The sequence below is a fragment of the Podarcis bocagei genome (assembly GCF_964188305.1).
Source record: "Podarcis bocagei genome assembly, chromosome: 14".
Taxonomy (NCBI): domain Eukaryota; kingdom Metazoa; phylum Chordata; class Lepidosauria; order Squamata; family Lacertidae; genus Podarcis; species Podarcis bocagei.
The window spans coordinates 2732204-2748515 of record NC_138139.1 but is presented as its reverse complement, the minus strand read 5'-3'; the positions used below and the strand labels follow the sequence as shown (position 1 = coordinate 2748515).

Genomic DNA, 16312 nt, shown 5'->3' with positions numbered 1-16312 from the left:
ATCGCTGTGCCGGCTGCTATGTCAACCCACTACTTAATAAATTCCATTAATCCATTCACAATGTCATGCTCTTCCAGAGGTTTCTGTAAGATTATTTGGGGCAGTTTTTCTAATGAGAAGATATTATCACAGATGCTTGTTTTCAAAAAGTTTTCAAACGTGTGAATTTGTGTCTGCAGAGATAACATGCCTTTTCTTCACAGGAAAAATGTTATAAAATAAACATACAGGGCTGAGGAAAAAACCTTAATCCCATTGTTCCTTTGCAAATTTATATACACAGAATCAACCCCGTACCTCTTAAACGATAAGTTCCAAGAGGTTCAATGAACAGATTGTTTGGAGTGGAATAGATCTGCACAAGTAGCTAAGTGTGAAGCAGTAAAAATGAAAGTGCAACCTTGTGAGCAGAATACTCCACAAGTCTTGGGATCTTTGTGGAGTACCGTATTTTTCGCTCTATAACACGCACCTGACCATAACACGCACGTAGTTTTTAGAGGAGGAAAACAAGAAAAAAATATTCTAAACGAAACAGTGGATGTATGATTTTTGTGGTTCATGCTGTGGCCACAGACGTGATCTGACGGTGAGTTTGGGGTAGCCCAATGCAAAAATCCTGAGGATCCATGTGGATCCATGCTTTGTAACCATGTTTTTGCGCCATTGCAGCCCCATGAAACAGTGGGTGTGTGGGTGTGTTTTGGTGCAGGCTGTAGCCATGCATATGCTATATGATCTGATGGTGAACTTGGGGTGACCCAGTGCAAAAATCCTGAGGATCCATGTGGATCCGTGCTTTGTAACCACATTTTAAGTGGGGAGGGAAGGAAAAGTATTAAAGGGAGAAGGAACACGCGTGGGGTGGGTGGAGAAGGATGTGGCTAATAATGCAGGAGAGGGGTCTAAGGGGACAAGGAACACGTGTGGGGTGTGTTCAGAAGGATGTGGCTAATAATGCAGGAGAGGGGTCTAAGGGGACAAGGAACACGCGTGGGGTGGGTGGAGAAGGATGCGGCTAATGATGAAGGAGAGGGGTCTAAGGGGAAAAGGAGCTCGCGTGGGGTGGGTGGAGAAGGAGCTTTTCGGAGAGCTGAGCGGGGAGGGGGGAGGGAAAGAGCACTGTTGCTTTAAAGGAGCCAACCGGACAGCAGCCACTTACAGCAGTGTAAGCAGCTCCTTTCCTCTCCCGCTTTCCTCCTTCTCTCCCTCTTTGCTGCTTTACGCAGCTAATGGCAAATCCCCTGCAACCCAAGTCCTGCTCAGCAGATCAGCTGAGACGCTGGGAGAATTGTAATTTCCCCCTCTCCCTCATCCCGTGCCCTCCTGTCCCCAGCAGCCTTTTAAAAAACTTTTTTACTGATTTTCACTGCGCTCGTGGCTCAGAGCCCTCCTGTGCCTGCCGTTCCTCTGCAGCCTCAATGCTCCGTTTAGAGAGCGCACGGACCTTTGCTAGCTGAGGCTGCAGCAGCTGTTGCTGGCTACGCGGCGCTTTTTCCGGCTCGCTATGGCTCCCGTCTGTCCCTCCTCGCGTGTAAGCGGCTGCTGCCCGCTTTGCTGGCATGGCTCTCCTTCCCTCCCTCCTCCTCAGCTCCTCCCCCTCCTCCTGGCTGTAAAGCAAGCAAAGCTAGAGCCGTGCAAAGCCCTGCAAGCGGCTCCTTTGCTTGATTGACGGCAGCCATGGCTCCGGTCGAGTGCATTCGCTCCGTAACACGCACAGGCATTTTCCCTTACTTTCTAGGAGCAAAAAAGTGCGTGTTATGGAGCGAAAATTACGGTAATTGTGCAACTCCGACTTGAGGCAAGTGCTGAAGCCTCTTCCGGGCTGGCAGCCTCTTCCCAATCCCACTGGGTTCCAACAACTGCACTAACACTTAACTCTGCAGAATAGGCACCTGAATGTAGACGCAAATCCATTGGGGTGTTTTTGGAGGAGGAAATAGTAACAGTGATCTGTAAGTCCTTGGCGAGACCTTGAAGTGCTTGCCAGTCAACTAATAAGAGTTCACTGGTTCCAGGCTCTTCTTCCCAGGGCTCGCCTTCTCCAAGCAATAAAGTCTCTAACCAAATCAGTTAACAAACATGGATATATATGCTAGAATGTTTTTGGTTTAGTTGAATGAATTGTCTAAATTGTTATTAAGGAAACAATTATTTATTTTTCTCCTTCCAATAAAGTACAGCAGAAATGTTGTCCAAATATAAACAGGTAACTTATTAAACCTCACAATAATTTCATAATTATCTGTCTATGTACAGTATTTCTAATAATATAACCAAATCAGTAATATTTGATATAACTGTAAAAACTACTCTGATAATTTATTATTCCAGAAATGAAACCTTCATCTGGTTGTAAATATTAAGATTATACCAGCAAGAATGAGTCTTTCTGTAAAAAAATGATTTAAATCATTAAATAAATTTGATTTAAATCAAATCCACCCTGCAGTCTTCCTACAAAGGTACCTCTGGTTACAGCTTTAATTTGTTCCGGAGGTCCGTTCTTAACCTGAAACTGTTCTTAACCTGAAGCACCACTTTAGCTAATGGGGCCTCCCACCACCGCCCCGCCACCACTGCACGATTTCTGTTCTCATCCTGGGGCAAAGTTCTTAACCCGAGGTACTACTTCCGGGTTAGCGGAGTCTGTAACCCGAGATGTTTGTAACCCGAGGTACCACTGTACTAGAAATTTAATATTTCCAGAAATTTTAAAGCCGTGGGGAAAGCCTGTTTTCTCCCAGTGAAAAGTGGAAATTTATGGGGAAACTGAAACATACAACTCCCTCATCAAACCTGAAATTATGTTACTGCTCTCAACACCACAACGCCTTGCTTATAACTTAGTACAATTTATATTCTATCAATTAATGAAATTTGCAGAAGAATAATCCCCTAACTCAGATAGGCCAATCTGCTTAAAGGCCTTTTCTTCATGTGCTTCCTCCACAAGAGGCTTGGAGTGTGGCAACAAGAGAATGGGCCTTTTCTGCAGTGGCTCCCCACTTCTGCAAGGTTTTCTCCAGGGAGAATCACCTGGCGCTTTCATTACGTATCTAGCTGTCAGGCAACAACATTCCTCTTCTCCCAGGTCTTTGTTGAATTAGCCAATCTAAGGCCTTTTAAACTGGGGAGGGGGGTTGTTTTTGTTTGTTACTATGTCGTGCATTTTTCTGTTATTATATTGTAAATTGCCCTGTGCTCCTCGGATGAAGAGCAGTATATAAAATAAAATTAACACACAGAGAGAGATCGGAAGGCTGCACTGGCCTGGGCGGTGCCGGGAGATGCTGCAGGGATCCATGTGCCTGGTGCAAGGTTGCACCGGCCTAGCAGAAGGCTGCGCGGGCCTGTGCAGCATTTGGAGCATGTGCGATGTCACATGTATACACCGGGCCCCTTCAATCTTGGGGGCAACCTGGTATCTGTGGCACCAAATGAAGTGAAATGCAAAATAACCGCCATGTGCATTTGAAGTGCCAGGGCAAGACTGTAGATCAGGGGTCGGCAGCCTAAGGCCTGTGGGCTGGATGTGGCCCAATCGCCTTCTAAATCTGTCCCACGGACGGTCCAGGAATCAGCATGTTTTTACATGAGTAGAATGTGTCCTTTTATTTAAAATGAATCTCTGGGTTATTTGTGGGGCATAGGAATTCGCACATCCCCCCCCCAAATATAGTCTGGCCCACCACATGGTCTGGGGGACGGTGGACCAGCCCCATCTTTCTATGCAAAGCAAAAACTGTAATCCAGTTATAAAACCCTGACCAGAGTGTCCTCACAAGAAACAGAGAAAGCTCCTTACACCAGATGGGACCATTGGGTCCACTTAGCTCACTGCAGCCTATGCCAGAAGTAGAGACCTTTTACTGGATGGCGGGCTGGCCTCTTATCTCCCCAACCCTGGGGGCCAAAATATGTCATAGTGATGCCAGGTGATACCAAGCTTAGGAGTCTAAGCTGTCGGGACTTTGAAGTGCAGCACTGGATTGTTTGCAAAAGGGCTTTCAAGCAGCCTCACATTGCACTCTAGGCTGCATATGCATGTTCCCAGCAAGGGAAAAGGTGTAAGTAACAAGACTGAGCAGGACTGAACCACTCACCAGAATTTTTCTCTACAACCATTAAACAGGAATGGCAGAACAGTTCCGTTCCAAACGTGCTTTCTTTATTTCTTGATTCAGAAAATGCAACTGTATTTGTTTTTGTCAAATGCATAAATAAGAATTAAAAAATGTCCTCTTACTGGTGCAGCAATAAAACTGCTAGCACATTTGCAAAAGCTATGCAGGGTGTGGTATGGTTTCAAATTGGATGGAGGACTGTGTGTTGAGATTCCAGCATTGCAGGTAATTGGGCTAGATCAGGGGTCTGCAACCTTTAAGACAAAAAGAGCCACTTGGCCTCGCTTCTGAAGAAAAACAACAAATGGGAGCCATAAAATCATTGCGACATTTAAAACAAATATAACATGCCTTTATCCGTGGCTGGCCTACCGGGGGTCCAAAACAGGGACGTCATCTTCCTCCTCGCAGTCGTAGACCTGCATGCGCGCCGCTGCCCTCCGATCTGACAGCGGGCGGGAAGGTGACGTCGGGACGGTGCGTGACTGATGCATGCACCGCCCCCATGCGACGTCACAGCCAGTACAGCGCCCACCACAGTGGGGAGTGTCGGGGCGCACAAATCACCTCCTCCCCTCGCTAGTATCCGCCCCGGAGCCGCGGCAAAGGTGTAAAAGAGCCACATGTGGCTCCGGAGCCGCGGGTTGCAGACCCCTGGGCTAGATTATCCTCAGGGTCCCTTCTAGTTCTATGAAATATATATATACGAATTAGTTCCACCTGTGACTTGAAGCCTTGCATTACTGATATGTCACTGCGCTTTTTTAAAACGGCTATGCTGACAGAAATTTTATGTGCTATTTTCAAATGCTTTGTTATTATCACAAGCCACTGGGGGCTGAGATTTGTTACTGGAAAAGTAGAATACAAATATCAAACCAACCAGCTCCACCTTTACACCCATGTGTAGGTAATTTAGAAATCAATAGAATATAATTCAGTATCGTGGTCAGTACATGCCCAGAACATGTTTGTTCCTGGATGCAGCATCCTGGGATGAGGACTCCACCACCAGACCCAGTACATGCAGGTTTAAAGAAGAGCAAAAGCATTGCATATGAAACAATACAACATGGGTTCACACATAATGCCAAGCTACTGTTTGGTGCTACACAAGTAAACCTTCAGTCCATACTTTGCCTCCATCTCCTAAACCAGGTAGGAGGAACCTATGGCCCTTTGGGTGCTATTGGACTCTATCTTCCATCAATCCCAGCCAATATGGCCAATGGTCAGGTGTGCTAAGTATTAAAGGTAAAGGTACCCCTGCCCGTACGGGCCAGTCGTGACCGACTCTGGGGTTGCGCGCCCATCTCGCTTAAGAGGCCGGGGGCCAGCGCTGTCCGGAGACACTTCCGGGTCACGTGGCCAGCGTGACGAAGCTGCTCTGGCGAGCCAGCACCAGCGCAGCACACGGAAATGCCGTTTACCTTCCCGCTATAAAGTGGTACCTGTTTATCTACTTGCACTTAGGGGTGCTTTTGAACTGCTAGGTGGGCAGGAGCTGGGACCGAAGGACGGGAGCTCACCCCGCCGCGGGGATTCGAACCGCCGACCATACGATCGGCAAGTCCTAGGCACTGAGGTTTTACCCACAGCGCCACCCGCATCCCGTGCTAAGTATTAGGAATCCAGAAATATTGCAATGACCGTAAGTTCCCTACATATTCCAAAATTTCCTTCCTAGCTTCCTGTTAAGTGGAGACCATAGTTTGTCATTGCAGCAGAAATATGATTTGTGCTTGTCTTGATATTCAGAATTGGATACTATGGTCTGACATCAACTTGGAAACTTAGTTTCCAAGTCCACCTTGGGACACAGAGGCTTTGGTACTGCTACAATGAAAGCCTCAATAGCCATTTCACAAACTTCTGTACACAATATTACTGAAACAAATGATTTTTTTCTTTAAGTACAATTCTAAATAACTTGTGTAATAACAGAAGCCAAAACTATAATCCGTACTCTCATATATGATAATTAGGATAATCAACCAACTAAAGCTTTGTATTACTCAATTCTCAATCCTTTCAGAGTTTTAGGCACGACAAATTCCTGGTGGATTGTAATTTCACAATAAAATGGGATTCTCTCTTTGGAAAAACTCCAGGGCTTTCCCCCCTTAACTGCTTAATTAATTAGCTAGCAGGCTGGAATGGGTTCATTTTAACTTTCTGAAGCTATCTTAATCAAGTTAAGTAAGTAAAAACTGTAATTCATTATGTTAGCATTAAAGTACTAAAGACTGTAGCCAAGAGCTTCAAAGTTACCACTGATTCTGCCTAATCAGCCTCTTCTCCTTTTCTCTGGTGGGCTGGGGACAAAAATATGCCATTTTTGCAAAAGCTACATTAAGCAACATCTGTGTGCCAAACACCTCCATTTTAACAATGCTGAATCCTTTCCAATCCCCATCTACTAAACATGGAGAAACTGGGTGTTTCCCAGATTCTCATGAAACGGTTTGACCCTGTGTCTCAGTGTGCACAGCACTCATACTCTCTCACCGCCCCCCAAAAACCACCTGTTCTAATGCGCAGGCCCTTTCAGCTGTCATTATGATGGGCATTTTGTCCTAACATTACATCAGAAAAATGCATACAGTAATGTGGATGAGGGCAGTAAATATGACACACATGGGCTGTAACCTATGATAGTCAAACTCACAGATAGACCCACTGAAATTAAAGGACGTGACCAACTCATATCCATTCAATTCAGAGGGTCTCCTCTGAGCAGAATTTAGCTAGATATCACCCCAATACCATAAACATGTTGCCGTAGCTCTTGCCCAGACCACGAAAACAGAGGCTTTTATCTGACAGTAAGGGAAATACTGTTATTGGGGGGAAGAAGAGATACAGGCTTGGCAACAGATAACGAATCACAGATGCCACTATGCTCAGGCTACATGACAGGAAAGGTGAGGGTAGCTGGGCTAGAAACAGTGGCCTAAGTTTAAGGACAAGGAGCTTGGAAGGGCACAGAAGCAACCAAGGTGTCCCAACAGGTGGTCAGACTCACCTGCCAAGCTTTAGGCTCATGAGATTCTTGAGTCCTGCAAGACTGTTGAGCGTGCAGATGCTCTCAGCACTGGGGAAGCTGCATCTATTCCCAGTGATGGAAGCATGGCTGACTCCTCAGTAACCATCTCCAAATTTCATTCCTGCACTCTTCTCCCAGGGAGGGAAGTCAGGAAATAGGAGTATATGGGCAGCTATTTCCTGGAAGAGGAAGGTACATACCTCCTCCAAATTCTGCTCCCCACCCTGTTTTTTTTAGTCACACTAATGTAGGAGTGGGGAACCTCAGGTCCAAGGGTCAAATGTGGCTCTCCACATCTCTCTACCTGGTTCCCATGTCCCCTCCCCAACCCTCCCCCCCAACCAGGCCCTGCTCCATGGCACCCTCAAGTGCTTTTCCCTAGCTGGAATGTGCATTTGAATTGCAGAAATGCCTCTTGCTTGCTAGGATGGATATATCCATCTGTGTTCATGCCTGTGTTTGCGCACAAACGGAATATAGTTGACACATCTGCTGCTCCACCCCACTCTTGCCTCTGGCCGCACCCTCCACTGGCATGTGGCTCTCTAGATGAAAAAGCATCTGCCACCCCAATGGTAATGAACTTTTTATGTAGTTAAGGAAAACAAGATGACTGTTACCAAGAAGGAAGTAGAGGATGCTGCTTGTACGTTCTAGGTATCCAAAAGGTAATTTCTGTTGAGCCCAGAGCTCATGAAGAGACCATAAATTCTGACAGCTTCACAGAGGTGTTTATAAGGGAGGAGAGAGGAGCATCAAGCAATCCATTGATCCTGTAAGTGATAACTCTTGTTCATTAATACGGATCTTGGTTTTTTGTTTTGCTTTCTCTTGGATGTACATCTTTGAGAAGAGAAAAGTGAACTTGGAGGGTAGGGGTAATAATCATTTCCAAGCTCTTGTTTATAAGAGGAGGGCAACCAAAATGGTCAAAGGCCTGGAAACGATGCCTTATGAGGAACGGCTAAGGGAGCTGGGCATGTTTAGCCTGGAGAAGAGGAGGTTAAGGGGTGATATGATAGCCATGTTCAAATATATAAAAGGATGTCACATAGAGGAGGGAGAAAGGTTGTTTTCTGCTGCTCCAGAGAAGCGGACACGGAGCAATGGATCCAAACTACAAGAAAGAAGATTCCACCTAAACATTAGGAAGAACTTCCTGACAGTAAGAGCTGTTTGACAGTGGAATTTGCTGCCAAGGAGTGTGGTGGAGTCTCCTTCTTTGGAGGTCTTTAAGCAGAGGCTTGACAACCATATGTCAGGAGTGCTCTGATGGGGTTTCCTGCTTGGCAGGGGGTTGGACTCGATGGCCCTTGTGGTCTCTTCCAACTCTATGATTCTATTCTATGATTCTACACTTCTACAGAAAAACTTGGACGTACAGGTGAAACTCGAAAAATTAGAATATTGTGGAAAAGTTCATTTATTTCAGTCATTCAACTTAAAAGGTGAAACTAATATATGAGATAGACTCATGACGTGCGAAGCGAGATATGTCAAGCCTTTATTTGTTATAATTGTGATGATCATGGCGTACAGCTGATGAAAACCCCAAATTAACAATCTCAGAAAATTAGAATAATAAATGAAATCAGCAAAACAAGAATTGCAAATAGAGCAATATTGGACCTCTGAGAAGTAGAAGCATGCATATGTACTCAGTACTTGGTTTGGGCCCCTTTTGCATCAATTACTGCCTCAATGCAGTGTGGCATGGATGTTATCAGCCTGTGGCACTGCTGAGGTGTTATGGAAGACCAGGATGCTTCCATAGCAGCTTTCAGCTCTTCTGAATTGCTCGGCCTCATGTCTCTCATCTTTCTCTTGGTAATGCCCCATAGATTCTCCATAGGGTTCAGGTCAGGCAAGTTTGCTGGCCAATCAAGCACAGTAATCCCATGGGCATTGAACCAGGTTTTGGTACTTTTGGCAGTGTGGGCAGGTGCCAAGTCCTGCTGGAAAATGAAGTCAGCATCCCCATAAAGCTCATCTGTGGAAGAAAGCATGAAGTGCTCCAAATTCTCCTGGTAGACGGCTGCGTTGACCCTGGATGAAGCACAGTGGACCAAAACCAACTGATGACATGGCTCCCCAAATCAACACAGACTGTGGAAACTTCACACTGGACTTCAAGCATCTGGCATTGTATGCCTCCCCATTCTTCCTCCAGACTCTGGGTCTTTGGTTACCAAATGAGATGCAAAAGTTGCTCTCATCAGAAAAGAGGACTCGGGATCACTGAGCAACAGACCAGTTCTTTTTTTCTTTAGCCCAGGTAAGATGCTTCTGACGTTGTTTCTTGTTCAGAAGCGGCTTGACAAGAGGAATGCGACATTTGAAGCCCATCTCCAGGATCCGTCTGTGTGTGCTCTTGATGCCCTAACTCCAGCCTCAGTCCACTCCTTGTGAAAGTCCCCAACATGTTTGAATGGCCTTTTCCTGACAATCCTCTCCAGGCTGCGGTCAACCCTGCTGCTTGTGGCCCTTTTTCTTCCACACTTTCCCCTTCCACATAACTTTCCATTAATGTGCACTTTAGGAACATCCAACTTCTTCTGCAATTACCTTTTGAGGCTTTCCCTCCTTATGGAGGGTCTCAGTGATGGCTTTCGGCACAACTGTCAGGTCAGCAGCCTTCCCCATTATTGTGCTTCTTACTGAACCAGAGAGACCATTTAAAGGCTCAGGAACCCATTGAGGGTGTTTATGGATTGAATAGCTACTGCACCTTTACACAATATTCTAATTTTCTGATATTGTTAATTTGGGGTTTTCATCAGCTGTACACCATAATCAACACAATTATAACAAATAAAGGCTTGACAGATCTTGCTTTGCATGTCATGAGTCTATCTCATATATTAGTTTCACCTTTTAAGTTGAATTACTGAAATAAATGAACTTTTCCACGATATTCTAATTTTTTGAGTTTCACTTGTATGTTTTTAGTTCAGTGGAAAAGAAGTCCAAAGAGGCATTTAAGAGCAATTAGGATCCAGCCAAAACTGTTCCCTGGAATAAATGTTCTCAAAGCAGGTACTGGATATCAACCTCTCTGCAAATCCCAAGACACAGCTGCTTTTATATATAATACGCAACTCAGCCACCTGAACATACATACTTGATACTTACTCTTCTGGAGATTTTCGCAATATTGTTTTAAGGACTTAAAAAAAATTATATGTCTATATAAATTTACCCCACCTTTCAACATTTTATAAATACAAGGTTATAGCTTCACAAGGCAGCTAATACATAGAAAATTGCAAATGATCAAAACATTAACATAAACCAGTTGCTAAAAAAGAGCTCTATAAAATGGTGGATGGAATAAAAACATCTTTAAGGCTATCCAAAGACCTAACAGAGACCATTTGCATCTCAGTGAGGTCAGTCCAGAAATGCAGAGCCATCACAGAACAGGGCCCGTCTTTAATATAACCCGTCTTGTTTTTATATTTTGCTGGAAGCCGCTCAGAGTGGCTAGGGAAACCCAGCCAGGTGGGCGAGGTATTATTATTATTATTATTATTATTATTATTATTATTATTATTATTATTATTATTATTATTATTCAACCTGCTGTTCTCACTGTTCCCCAAATCTTAAGGCCTGGGCAGATCCATATGGGTGCAGGCAGTCCTTTAGATAGTCCAGTCGCAAAGCATGAAAAGCTTCAAAGGACAGTATCAGCACCTTAAATTAGTTCCAGAAATGAACAGGCAGCCAGTATAACTGGGATGGAGCAGAGGCAATGTGATCCAAACACCTAGCTTTCACAAGCATTCTACCTGCTGCAATTAAAGTTTCCAAATAATCTTTAAGGGCACACTCACATAGAGTGCATTCAAGTAATCTAGCCAGGATATAACGCTTCACCAAGACAGACAGTTATGTAAAAGACTGCACAGTATACATCTATTCTGCTTCTTTTTTCACAGATCAGCAGGGTTAGATTCCAAATAAAGCTGGCTGGAAAACATGAGGAACATAATTTGGGCAACACAGGGAAAACCAAGTGGTGTTGTTTTTAAAAAAGCAAGGAATGAGTGTATAGAGCTAATTTATTAACAATGAGATGTACACATGTCAAAGGTTGATTATTTCCTTTAGTTTCTTCTCAGTGCATCCACACAACTGGAATGTAACCAGTGATGTCTGAAGTTTCTATTTCAAAAGTTTGTTAGAAATGATGGATTGATGCCAGTTGCAAATAAATACTAGGTAATCTTGGCAATTTCAACATTTTAGCTTTGTTTACTATATACAGTGGTGCCTCGCAAGACGAAATTAATTCGTTCCGCAAGTCTCTTCGTCTTGCGGTTTTTTCGTCTTGCGATGCACGGTTTCCCATAGGAATGCATTGAAAATCAATTAATGCGTTCCTAGGGAAACCGCCTTCGGACCAGGTCCGGGGACAGTCTGCCCCCGGACCTCTTCTGAAAGCTTCTCCGCTGTCCGGGGCGATTTAAAAGCCCCTGGGAAGGCAGGCAGGGGGGACAAAGACTTTCGCCCCCTGCCCGCCTTCAGAAGGTGTTCCCGCCCCCCCTCCCCACTTCGGAACAGCTTTCCGAAGTGGGGCGGCTGGGGCAGGTGTCCCCACCCCCCCGCCCCACTTCGGAACAGCTTTCCGAAGTGGGGCGGCTGGGGCTGGTGTCCCCACCCCCCCTCCCCACTTCGGAACAGCTTTCCGAAGTGGGGCGGCGGCGGCAGGTGTCCCCGCCCCCCCTCCCCACTTCGGAACAGCTTTCCGAAGTGGGGCGGCTGGGGCAGGTGTCCCCGCCCCCCCCGCCCCACTTCGGAACAGCTTTCCGAAGTGGGGCGGCTGGGGCTGGTGTCCCCACCCCCCCTCCCCACTTCGGAACAGCTTTCCGAAGTGGGGCGGCGGCGGCAGGTGTCCCCGCCCCCCCTCCCCACTTCGGAACAGCTTTCCGAAGTGGGGCGGCTAGGGCAGGTGTCCCCACCCCCCCCTTCGGAACAGCATTTTAAAATCTCCCCGTGTCCCGGGAAGATTTTAAAATGCTGGGGGTCGGGCTGCCGACCCCCAGCATTTTAAAACCTTCCCGGGACACGGGGAGATTTTAAAATGCTGGGGTTCGGCAGCGCTTCGCTCCCGACCCCCAGCATTTTAAAACCTCCCCGGGACACGGGGAGATTTTAAAATGCTGGGGGTCGGCAGCGCTTCGCTCCCGACCCCCAGCATTTTAAAACCTTCCCGGGACACGGGGAGATTTTAAAATGCTGGGGGTCGGCAGCGCTTCGCTCCCGACCCCCAGCATTTTAAAATCTCCCCGGGACAGGGGGAGATTTTAAAATGCTGGGGGTCGGCAGCTAACGCTTCGCTCCCGACCCCCAGCATTTTAAAATCTCCCCAGGACAGAGACTTCTCTGCTGTCCCTTGGAGATTTTAAAATGCTGGGGGTCGGCAGCGAACGCTTCGCTCCCGCCCGCCAGCATTTTAAGATCGCCCGGGGCAGGCGGGGGGGGGGGAAGGCAGGCGGGGGGGAGCAAAGACTTTTGCCCCCCGCCGGCCTTCAGAAGAGGTCCTCTTCTGAAGGCCGGCTGTGGGCGAAAGTCTTTGCTCCCGACCGCCAGCATTTCCCTATGGGCTTTCGTCTTGCGATGCAAGCCCATAGGGAAATTCGTCTTGCGAAGTGCCTCCAAAACAGAAAACCCTTTCGTCTTGCGGGTTTTCCGTCTTGCGAGGCATTCGTCTTGCGGGGTACCACTGTACAAGTAAAACTAAATTAGATCACTCTATAGGGCATCAGAAAATATTCCAATGCAAGGTGAAAATTTTCTGATGCAAATTACTCTAATTTACTGGACACCCACACCATTGAATGTAACCCCTTACAGTAGTACCTCGGGCTAAGAACTTAATTCATTCCGGAGGTCCGTTCTTAACCTGAATCTGTTCTTAACCTGAAGCACCACTTTAGCTAATGGGGCCTCCCGCTGCCGCCACACCGCCAGTGCACGATTTCTGTTCTCATCCTGCGGCAATTACTTGAAGCATCTGTAACCTGAAGCATCTGTAACCCAAGGTACCACCCAAAGTCACGTTGACTGCCCCACCCACCTTTGCCTCTGGCATAACTTGCCCCCAGCATGCCTGCCTCCCAAAAGTCTGTCCACAAGGGAATACGGCCCTCAAGCTAAACTAAAGTTCCCCGCCTCTGCTGTATACTTTTCAAAAGAACTGAACAACTCTTTGGGCCAGTATTGCGGATATATGGGGCAACTAAGGATGATATGAGTATTGTGGCTATCCTTCCACTTTTAATTACTGACTTGAACTTGGGAAAGGGTAGAGAAAAAATTACTATAGATTTGCAACTCATCTGAAGCTTAGAAAGAGTGTTATCTAATAGCATTAATGGGGATCCCATAAAATTCTGTGATGTAACTGCTCCAGAGCCTCTACCTCTGCAACCAGCAGAACATAGCAAGCTATTTTCACTCAACTTGCCTTGCAAGTTCCTCCTTGCTCTAAATTTTAATCCTCTAAACCCTGGACTCAGAAAAAGCAATTTGTGTTCAATGCTACAGTACCCGTTTTTAACTTTAGTATACTACAATCATTTTTTAAAAATAGCCCCAAAGAATATATCCCTACAGAAGGTGGTATTTTCACAACTAAATTGATCCTTCAAGGCTATGGTGATTATACCGCGAGACAAATTCACACTCTTGCACACAGTAAGAATCTTAATATATTTCACGTTGCTATACACAAATTATTTGCTCTCCTTGTTGCCAGGGAAGCATCAGCAGCTGTCATTAATCCCTTCTTCCAAAATTAACTAAAGAATCTGCCCCCCCCCGCCCACCCGCCAATTTGAGAATCAGATTCCTCAGTGGACAATCTGGATGTGTGTTTCAGCTGCATTCTCTCAGCCTTTTTATTGCACCTGCTGCAGCAAGTAGCTCTGGCCCCACATTCCTTTCCTCAGAAGATTAAATCTGCATGGCAGCACATTGCCATTACATGGGGCTGAGCCAAGCAGCAAAACCCATTTTAAATACATCAGCCTCTTAGCCCTGGAAGCTCATCACTAGCTACAGACACAAACACAGGAGCACATGATGGGGGGCTGCGAGGAACCCCAGCGTTTCCTCTGGTGCTGGCTCTGTTTCTTCCACCAAGGATGGTAAATACAACCAAGCACACCACATTTAATAAAACAATTAGAAAGACCTAATATTTGAAAAAATAAAGCTCAAGCCAACCACATTTCACCAGACTACTCCCAGGGAAGAAGCTTATACAAGCATGTAGAGATCCAGTGCAGGCCAAACTCTGGCTCCATGCAAAGCATTGCTAACAAATCTGGAGTCAACCAATCTGAGAACACGCACTCCTTCTCTTTTCCCTACATGCATCTCCAGCACAAACTGCCCCTTCACTTCCCTTGCTCATCTTAAACAATGTTTACTGTGCAATCTGTAATAAGCCTGCTCAGAAGTAATTCATAAGCACACAACAGCAGTTCTGTTGGATCAGGCCAAGGGCACCCCAAGTCCAACATCCAGAGACGCTCCTTCAGGTATACTGGGCCAAGGCCGTTTTGGGCTTTAAAGGTCAGCACCAACATTTTGAATTGTGCTCAGAAATGTACTGGGAGCCAGCAAATATCCTTTAGACTCCCTCACAGAGGAAGCATTCACTATCCTGTGGAACCCATTGCCCAGCCTGGCTCAGCTCACGTTTATGAGCTAGGATGGGCAAGGAGCCAGGTGGTCGGTTTCACTTCTCCCGGCAGCCTGTCCAGATCCTCAGAGGTAACAGATTGGAAGGGATCCCATATAACTTGACTAGACAGAACTCTAGTGCTCTCCCGCCCCGATTGCTACCACAGTGGAGTCTACCTCTTTCCAAATCTGAGCAACTTTATCTGCAAAAAAGTTTGCAAAATCATTGCAGGAGATCTTGGGGTCCTCACCATGTCCCAGTGGCGAAGGAGGTTCTGTTAAAGAGTTTCCTGCAGATGTTCTGTTAAAGAGTTTCTGCAGATGTAACCTTCGCCATCACTATCACCACTTGGTAGGCTCAACGTTGACCTGTGTTTGGTCTGATTCAGAATGCGTTTCCCGCCACCAGCACTCTAGCCGTCTCAGCGACTGTTTCATCGCCCCTCAGCTCCAGGGAAAACCATGGGGCTGTCCGGATTCCAAGCAACCAGAGGGCGCTTTGGAGCCAGACAGTCAACAGCCCTGGTTAACCCTGCATTCCAGAAGGCCAACAGGGAATCAACTGAGAGGCCATCAACATGGGATAAACCATTCCCTACCATTCTCTAGAGCCCATTTGGATCCAATAAGTGGAAGGGGACCATCCAACTCAGTCCCACCTTCCTGAGGAGGAAAAGGGTTGAGGAGAAGTCTAGTTGCACCAGAAAGTTAACCGCTCATGGCACTTCTTTTATTTCACTGGAACTTAGTGTCAGATCACCCACGTCCATAGAGGTGAACACCAAGTCTAAGGCATGTCCACGGCTATAGGTCAGGTCAAACTTATTCAGGCTATTTTTTCCATAAGTCCCAAACGGCCCCTTGTAAGGTTGTGTTGGTATGGACAACCAGACTAGGTGTCTCCAGGAAGAACATCCGCCACAACCTGAAACAGTTTGGGCAGGAAATTCTTGGTGCAGTGGGGAGGTTGGTACACCCATAGGAATCCTGTTCCTATTGCCCAACTTCCATAACACGCACTCAGAAAACTGGGTCTCCCCAATAGGACCTGTATATAACAGAAACCTGGCAGACAAGCAGCAGCAATGACAGGCCCATCTGCCATGTCCAACCAAGTCTCTGTTACACATCCCAGGTCAATTCCTCCATCCACGATCAAGTCATGGATGGTAGTGGTCTAATGAATCATTGACCTGGCATTGCGCAGCAGCACCTTAAGGTCATATGGGTCACCTTTGTTGATACCAGTATCATTCTGGTTAGGACCAGAACCGGAGGCAGGGATAGTCTTCAAACAATGACTAAACCTGCCTACTTGGTAATGACACAGTCTGGTCGTTGTGTAACTCCTCCTCCTACCCGTGACCACTGATATCAGGTGTCCCAGTGCATCCCCCCTAGTGGAACCTGCCCCAGCCATTCTGTTGGCTGAGGCCCACTCTCA

At 46.4% G+C, this 16312-nt stretch overlaps 1 protein-coding gene across 9 annotated transcripts in view; it reads right to left on the bottom strand.

Moving 5' to 3' along the window:
* Positions 1-16312, bottom strand: part of TJP1 (tight junction protein 1) — a 378072-nt gene that overhangs the window by 93207 nt on the left and 268553 nt on the right. The window contains exon 1 of one of the 9 annotated variants that reach the window (XM_081170496.1): positions 15120-15137. The exons of the other annotated variants lie outside the window; for them this stretch is intronic. Coding sequence (XP_081026622.1) covers positions 15120-15122 — 3 coding nt within the window. The 5' untranslated portion in view covers positions 15123-15137. Of the gene's footprint in view, positions 1-15119; positions 15138-16312 lie in introns of those variants that run through there. 9 annotated transcript variants of the gene reach the window in all.